The sequence below is a fragment of the Saccostrea cucullata genome, unplaced genomic scaffold (genome assembly GCF_032062105.1).
Source record: "Saccostrea cucullata isolate Sc308-1 unplaced genomic scaffold, CSIRO_AGI_Scuc_v1 ctg4834, whole genome shotgun sequence".
NCBI lineage: Eukaryota > Metazoa > Mollusca > Bivalvia > Ostreida > Ostreidae > Saccostrea > Saccostrea cuccullata.
In genome coordinates this window covers 1-9,011 of record NW_026930683.1, presented here as the reverse complement: position 1 = coordinate 9,011, position 9,011 = coordinate 1, and the positions used below count along the sequence as shown (strand labels likewise).

Genomic DNA, 9,011 nt, shown 5'->3' with positions numbered 1-9,011 from the left:
CAATTATGGCTTTGCTGTTACGGCTTTGCTGTTCTTGAGAAGTAGATTTTTAAAGATTTTTCTTATGTTATGTTATGTTAAAATTTAATACCCCATTATGGCCCCCATCCTACCCCCGGGGGTCATAATTTGCACAAACGTGAATCTACACTACAAGAGGCTGCTTCTACATGAGTTTCATCTTTCCTGGCCCAGTGGTTTAAACTTTAATCTTTGTTATAACTTTGGAACATTTAGCATTAGGGCGTTCAAATTTCATTGATAAATCTCATGTGACACACCCTTCCTCTGGATACGAAAACCTTTGACATTGGCATTTGACCTACTTTTGAAATACTTCATTCTTCATAACTTTTGAAGAGTTGGTGCCATGGCTTTTATATTTTGCATATTTATTTATCACAAGTCTTTTCCTGAACACTATTTTGGCCTTGACCTTGGAATTTGAAACACTTAAGAAGACATATACAATAAATTTTCAACGGTTGGTGCTTGGGCTTTCATACAATCTGATTCAAATCAGATCATTTAATCCGCTCACATAGATCGCTAGACAAGGATCCGAAGAAACCCAATTCAGGGTCATCTCCTAGTGAACTTTCAATTATCCAATCAAACATTCACTTATGAGAATTTAGAGGAGTCTCGAAATTCTGTTACAGAAGTGAAAGCCCCCGATGATATACGAACGGAAAGTTATGACAAGTCTGAGGCCTGTTCAGCTGGGCGAACGCTCACGAGCGCTCGCCAAAATTCCTTATACCTGCAATAGTAATTTTGGCGAGCGCTCGCGAACGTTCGCTCTGTTGAACAGGCCTCAGATGGTTTCGGCAGCCTATCAAGAGAACGACCACAGTCTTTTCTATACAGAAATATAAGAAGACTTGCTTTTGTCATGTTTTTATTTTAGCTCTTTGTTTTTGTACGAAACAATAAAACATTCAAGTACGACCTCTCTTTAGTTAAAATTTTAATGAATATTTTATTTGAAAGGTCACCAGGAGATGACTCTGAATGGTGTTTTTCAGATCCTTGTGTAGCTCGATCTCATGTGAGCAGATCAAAGAATCTGATTTGAATCAGACTGGGATTTCATATAGCTTTATGACATACGCGACTTTAACATTTCAAACGTCATCCTCCCTTACTTATTCAGCAATATTTACATCCACTGAATATTTTCTCCTTTATTTCTTAAGAAAACTCATTGCGTTAATCACTGCATGAACTACATTAGGCATGTCGCCTGTTCAGATTTCTTGATCAGTGGCTGTTCCATCAATGTAACGTATAAAGACGTTCGCATCATTAATATAATAATTAATCTTTTTAATCCTACTTTAAATGATTATTTAAACAGATATAAATATAAACAATGAAATGTCTTTCTTTGTTTGTTATTACTGGAATTAACGGTCGCAGCTATTGCAGAAAAAATTTACATAACCCGCTTACGCGGGTTATGTATTTTTTCTGCAACAGCTGCTTCCGTTAATACCAGTAATAACAAACAAAGAAAGCATTTTATTGTTTAAATATACCTTCATCACCTGCAAATCGGGTTTATATCTCCTATTAGTTGATTCAATACACAGGAACATATTTAACATATGAACAATTTTTAAAACGAGGTAAGTTATTGACAAAGAAGTTGCTGAAAGAAGAATATCAGCATAAATATCTCGTCTAGAGTCATTCTTTCGTAAGTTCTATGGTCGATACAATGACCTTGACCGACGTTTTTCTACTCACTCCTTCATGGCACCTGCTCCCATCTCTGATGTTTTGGAGGTCCGTGTTTGTTCTGCTTCAATTTTGTACTGTTTAATGGATTTTAAGCTTGAATACTGTTCGTGATTTCCGCATGTTTCTTTTACAGGTATATTTGAGGTATTGTACTAAACTTTACTCTTTGCTTTAAAGCAACATTTTTAAAAATTCCTTTCATGAAGAAATCATGTATATAGATATCATTCAGAGACTTCACTCGTGCTTTCTTTTTTTCAGGCTGGTTTCATTTTGATTTGCACCTTGCAAAATGGAGTTACTGAATCAGCCTATATCCTCTAAATGTATATCATCAAATATAAAACACTGTATGAAAAAAATATAAAGCGAACATAATCAATTGAATAACATGCAGATATTTTTATATTAAGAAACAACAACAAAAACAAAACAAAAACATTTGGCACATGATTATGAGGAAGAATTTAAAAAAACTCATGAAATATATCATAAATATTATAATGACCTAAAGTATGTGTTTTTTAAAAAAAAATGTCACTGAAAGACTGTGGTTGCATAGCACTAAGGTGGTGTTCCAAAACTGAATGTCCAAACTCTCCAGGAATATTCAGAAGTCCAAAACTGAATATCCAAACTCTCAACGAATATTCAGAAGTCCAAAATCAGAAGAAAGGCACAGGAGCCACAAAGCAGTGAGAGCCAGAAGTGACAAGAATCTCTGGTCCATAGAAACTGTCTGCTTCCAATAGAGTAAAACTGTCAGGTGACCAGTCATCTAAGAACAGGGCTGTGTTAACCACAGGTCTGTAGTCCTCTGGGAGTGTCTGCAAGTGATATAATAATTCGTTCAGTTTGATAAAGTCCAGTGAAAATTATAATCTGATGACACAATAATCATTAAAAACAGTTTTGCATATATGCAAGCAGCTTTATATTCAACTAAATATGTGAGCACCATTAGAATACCTTTCTAATAGACATTGGCTCTTGTTTGGACCCAGATTTCATTTGGCTACATTTCTCAGTGACCTTCTGTACAGTGTTATCAGACAATTTTTTTTATACATTTTACTCTTTGTTTTCTGAAATATGCTATGCTCTTTCGCTGTCAAATCGTGCTTTCTGAATTCAAACATTACTGATACTAGCTAAAATAGATACCTTCTGTACCAGTGCAGACTGCTTTGGTGGCACTGAAGGTTTTGATACAACACTTTGTGGTTCCTTTTGTTTGAGGAATGAGTCCACTGTGTCCATTGTTTCTTCATCAGCGTCAGTAATTTGTTGATGAGTAGAGTCAGTTCTGTTGTTTCTTCTACCAGCAGTTGTCATTTGTTTTAGTGTGGAATCAACACTGTCGTTCTTTTCTCTAGTATATGTGGATTCCACCTGACCCTGAAAGTATCCATCACATGCTTGTTTAATTAAAATTCTGAATTCATCTTTATTAAATATAACCATTATTAAGTATTTGCATTGATTTCAGGCCCTCATGAAACCTACCTGTTTTTGCCTGTTCAGGATCCTCATAATTCTGGCCACATATGGAGGATATTCCACTGGGTCTGTCTGAATTTTTGGCGGAACAACAATGCGCTGGACTCTATTCTATTAAATAAACAGGGATATTCAGAAATCCATACAATATTTTTGTAAGAACCAGATAAATTCTAGTCATTTCCAATGAACTTGTTAGCATTCTTATAAATTACCTTGCCACCTTTTTGAGTTACAGAAGTAGAGGCAGATTTTGGACTTGGAGTCTGGTGCAATGTTGCTTCCATTTGTTTCCCAGTGGTCTGCTGCAATGAACTCACAAACATTTTATTTTTACTCCCTTTAGCCCTTGAGCTGTTGGATGTAATATTTGTAGTTGTCTTTTTCTTTGACATTTTGGTCTTGGTCTTTGTGCCTCCATTGGGGCAACAAATGTAGGAACACTCTGTGGGTTCAGACTCCATGATTCCTGATTCAAAAAAATGTTATGTATTCATTTTGTTGAAAATGTGATTGACTTAAACTTAGTAAATACACATAATTAAGAAGTTAGCCAAAACATAGGAAAAAACTTACAGGATGACCAGCAGAAAACCTCTGGGGATAGTCAGCTGATAGTCCAGGTGTAGTCACATTAGGTGTGGGTGTCATAACAGGAGAGTATGCACCATTGTAGGAACAGTTACTTCTGACGCCTTGGACCAGTTGGGTTGGTTGATGAATGGTCTGGTCATACACTGATGTAACTGGAACACTATTGTCAGTAGGAACTTGTAGTCTTGTTCTGTTAAACCATTCATTTGTTGTAGTTGTTGGGAAAAAGCCTTGAACCTCAATATTTCTAGGTAAAGTCTGTTCATAAAAACAACAAAGTAAACTATAATTCTTATTTCAACATTTAGTATTCTAATTTTTAAATAAGGTACTGTGTATTTAATTTAGAAGTAAGTGATCTTGGACATTGACTTCAGAATGAATGTGGATTTTCTTTCAGTCTAAAGGAGAAGTGATCTGTAATTTCATTGCAAACGGGTCAAAAAGAACTAAAATTGTAACTTTTTTTTACTTTGTAGGATATTCCTTGAGTCAGAGATAATTGTTTTCAGTACACATTTTAAGAATTTTTCCTATAATTTCAAGATATGTATAGAGAAAAATGCAGGTTCTCTTGTTTATACAATTCCTTAACATGGAATACAAGTACTCACAAGTTCATTTGCAGAGATTGGTTGTTGTAACTCTGCCTGTGTCAAAGTCGGGTTAAGGAAATGAACAGCAAGAGCATTTTGAGCTGAGGGATGAATGTGTCCCTGGCAGTTTGTGGCTATTTGTTGTACACTGTATTCTGTTTGTCTTTGCAGTATGGTCTCCTGAGTTTGCTGCTGGATGGACACCCATGGTAGTAGGGTCTGTCCAGATCTCAGCTCATTCAATGTCAATTCTGGTTTCACATTTGCAGGTTCAGTCTACAGAAGAAAAAAATCTCATCTCTATATTACTGATTCTTCAAAATAAAAAGTTTTTTATCAATATGCATCTTCCTACCTCCCCCAATTGCTTTTAGGGCGGCATGCTATTGGAAATGAAATGAACATTTTTTTTAATTTAGCTTTGAAAAAATAGATGGACAGATTAATTGATGGACAAGTCATTTCTATACAATTCATTTGATTGGCATTCAATTAACTTAAAAAAGTTCATTAAGAGAAGTTAAACACACATTGCTTTACATACCTGTAGTTGTACCCTTGTCCTGGGTAGAGAAGGATACACAGTACAGCTGGTGACATTACGGTTCACTGGCTCAGTGCTGGTGACTGAGCGACCATTAGGAAGAACAGTGGTGTTTATAAATTGTTGCATTTGTTCATTGTTCAGCAGAGGTCTTGCAACCTAGAAGGAATGCAGATATTTATGTATACATGAATATGTACTTTTAATCTTATCAATAATTTTCTTCATTACTGTAATGTAGCCATATATAAATTAAGGCTATAAAAATGATGAAGATTTGATTTAGTTAGTAGTTGGAAATCAGGATTATTACAATAGATCCATTTGAAGTGATCATTTTTCATATTACCAATCAGTTAAAAAGTTGATAATAACATATCAATGTTATAGAAAAAAAAGAATATGCCATTACATAACTTACTCCATTTGTCACTACCCTGCCAGTTGTACGAGTGGTTCCTGTGTTGTGAAACACTGCTTGATTGGTAGCTTGAATGTAACGCTTTCTTGGTGGCTCAACCTGTTATATAAAATATTATGCTTATATGCATGTATAACAAAAGAGTGGGGGTCCACATTAAATGCACAAGTGTAATTAAGGAAAGACAATATTTTGCTTATAATTATATAGAATAATTGAAAAGAAATAGATTGGATCGAAAGGCTTCAGCAAAAAAGATATATGAAGGCTTCAGCAAAAAAGATATATGAAGAATTTAGAGAAGAAAAAGAGGGAAATGAATTTCATATTTTGAACTTACTTTTCCACATCAATATTATATATAACAAAACTGAGACCTCCACATCTCTCCCGGAAGTGGTGGGCGTGGTCAAGATGTCCACTCCCAGCCTCCCGTAAATACGTGAGGCAACTTCCGGGTCTGGATACTGAACATCCACTCTCTTCTGAAATGATTAAGAAAAAGTGTTTGAAAAATTCTGCTACCCCATGTTTGAAGTAAACCCATGTTTAGATATATTTAAACCGTTTACGCTTTACAAAAAAGTTTGGAACTTATCAATATTGAGCTATTTCTGAGTACTTCGCACTGTCTAAAAATAAATAATAAAAATACTATTTTTTTCGACAGACAGCATTATTTACATTAAACGTCTTTTAAGGTGACTGGGTAGTTGTGGTCATTTTCCATTTTAGCCTATATTTATCTCCTTTAGGTCAAGCGTTCTATATACATGTACAAAAATAATCAAATTTTAAAACCAAAATTTCGAATTTCTTTCGAACCCCCCATACACATATCCTTCTTTGACCTATACTGCAACGTTGAAAGTTGGGGGGGGGGGGTTAAGCTATGCGCCAATATTAAGTCTATCTTTCAGAAAAATTGGTTTATGTCTAATTATCTTTGCACAAAAATTGTGTGTGGGGAGGGGGGTGGGAGGGGGGGACTCAGACGCCTATGTAAATTAAGCTTAATCTAATGGTTTATTTGCCCCTACCACCCCCTCGGTTGCCGTGAAAAAACATCTGTCTATAATAGTACAGTCAGTAAATCATATAATTCACATTTCCGAATTCTCAAAAAAGTTCTTTTTATAATCCTTCAAAATATTTGGATATTGTAAACGCTTGAAACGAATTTATATTTTTTCATATCTCTGCAAACACCAGAAACGTTAATTAAAAGCATTAGGCGTTTTGTTTAAAATAAAAATCTTATAAGGCGCTATTCTTTTTCAGTGTGCGGTGAGAATGCAGTCCTGTAGCCCTGTTGCTTATGCTGTGTGGCAAAGGGGTACAACTGAAGTTCTTAAACAGATATATTTCCAACATACACAATTCATTTCATCATACACTACATGAAATTACTCTTATTTCAACAATTGACTAATATTTCAACAAAAATGTGCCTTCAAATGATCTTTTTCATATGTATTAAATGTAAAAAAAAATGATAAATAATGCTTGGACATAAACTTGAGATCAGAGAAGAAAAGAATATGCCTCAATCATGTGGCTTTTAAGAGAGAAAATTTGGGAATAATTTACATACACCTACCTCAAAATACCATTTGGATCCAAGTTGACACTTTACATATGAAACACCATCATGAAAGTTGAAAAAAGAAATTAAAAAGAAATATAACTAGATACGATCTCGTTGCGAGCAACGAGAGGTCTTCCGTCCGATTCAGATAAAAAAACTTGTAAAATCGAACAAAAAAGTGATTCAAACTTTTGATCACAAGAAGGAGTGAATCCAGGTCGCCAACGTGAATGCGCCTTTTGTTTCTCTTTTCTCCCCAACGCGCGAACCATTTAGCTATTGGGAATACTGCTTTAAGCGTAAATATTCGCACTTTTTCTTTGTACTGATCTATTAAAGAGGTGCAATAGCTTCAATGAAATTAATTAAATAAAACATTCTTATCACCTTTATTTTATTTCGGCGTTAGGAAAGTATATTTAACACATTGTACACATTACATATCGTATCTAGCCCAGTAACACTAAAGCAGTGAAACGTAAATTAAGTTTTTTAAGATTGACACTGAATTGCAACGTACTACTACGTGAGAGTCCAAGTAGCTTTTTGCATTTCATGTATCCTTATGTCAGAATGGTTTAATCAAACGCTCAGCTGCCTCCATAAGCCCCTACTCGCGAAATGTCGGAGTTGACAGAGACAGCCGCCATCTTGGGCCCGCTTCAGATTTTCAAATATTAATATCTAGAGTTCAGATTAACCAATATTAAAACAACTTATATAGTAAGCATCAATAGAAATGTCTCTATTAATATTCCAAAAATAAATGAAAAATATTGAAAAACAAAGAAAGTTGAAAATTTGGACTTTTTGAATTGGCTTCCGGTAGCGACAGGAAGTACTGACGACGAACGAAAAGTTGTGTCCTGGAAAGTATTGATCATCATCTATAAACTCTGAAAGTTTCACATTGATATCTTTTACCGTTTTTGAGTTTAATCGTGGACAAAAAGTCATTTTAAAATCAGGAAAATGGTCCAAAACTTGGCACCAGAGAGGAATTTCCAAAAACTGTCTTGGAACTTTCAAGAGTAACTTACAACACATCTTTCCTGAAAATTTCATGTAATTCTATCCAGTAGTTGTCGAGAAATCGTGTCAGAAAAATAATAATAATAATAATAATAAGAAACAGAGCAATAACTATAAGGTCTTCCGTGAAGACGGAAGACCTTAATTATCAAAAAAAAAAATTGTCAGTTTACCTGTAATTTGCCCTACAATTGATAAAGATAATTTTGCATGGCTTTTTCTTTAAATTAGACATCAAAAGCAATATTTAAATAATTTCAATTTGACATGTTATATTTACATACATGCAGTACTACTCGTCCATCACTGTAGAGCTCAGGATCTGTTGCTGAAGAAATGGACAGTCAGTGACTGAAAACTTGATACTGTAAACCAACTTTTATTTGTGTGTGAGAAATTTTCGCAAGGTTCCTCATCGGGAATATTTCCCGCCGCAAACTGGTACTTAAAGTCTCTGTGTTTATTACCATCAGATTCAAAAAGGCTTGATCATGAAAATTACTAGTAGCAACTAGTTAACTCCCTGATAAATCGTAAAATAAGGTCGTCACAAATAAAAGTTGGTTTACAGTATACATGTATTAAATTGCAGCCTCTTGACCCCATGATTACTAAAGGTCATTTGAGGATTTTTTCATATATATTGGTTGGACAACCAAAGTGTAAATCTTAAAGTGACCTTGACCTTTACATCTATTTTTTTCCCTCTACATTGTAAGCAATGACAGTTCTAAAGGGGATTGGAAAAAACACAATAGTGCCTTGTCGAGTTATCTCAAGTTCGAATCTCACCGTGGGACTTGGAAATGAGTTGTTCTAATTTTGAAGTATAACCAGAGATTCTGCATCTCATTCAGCGTTGCAAACCACAGCCAAAATGTACCATTCTGTCCCATTCTGGCCATGGTTATATCAGTAGAGAATATTTCGTAGCTCATTAAATCATTGACCAATATGCAAGTATAGCATACTCGGAAAATGAAATTTGAC

General features: G+C 34.7%; 1 protein-coding gene and 1 long non-coding RNA gene across 2 annotated transcripts; both read right to left on the bottom strand.

The window, feature by feature from the left end:
* Positions 1-2,280: 2,280 nt before the first annotated feature.
* Positions 2,281-3,014, bottom strand: LOC134229604 (uncharacterized). Its single transcript, XR_009984211.1, has 3 exons — positions 2,920-3,014; positions 2,716-2,820; positions 2,281-2,573 (listed from the first exon to the last, which is right to left on the bottom strand). It is a non-coding gene; the product is annotated as an uncharacterized LOC134229604 (long non-coding RNA).
* A 3-nt stretch (positions 3,015-3,017) lies between these two features.
* LOC134229605 (uncharacterized) lies at positions 3,018-5,886 on the bottom strand (the record flags this gene model as incomplete). Its single annotated transcript, XM_062711354.1, has 8 exons — positions 3,018-3,144; positions 3,253-3,357; positions 3,462-3,715; positions 3,823-4,098; positions 4,455-4,712; positions 4,981-5,139; positions 5,402-5,500; positions 5,779-5,886. Coding segments are annotated over 6 exons (1,053 nt in total), but the record flags the coding sequence as incomplete, so codon positions are not given.
* Positions 5,887-9,011: the final 3,125 nt, after the last annotated feature.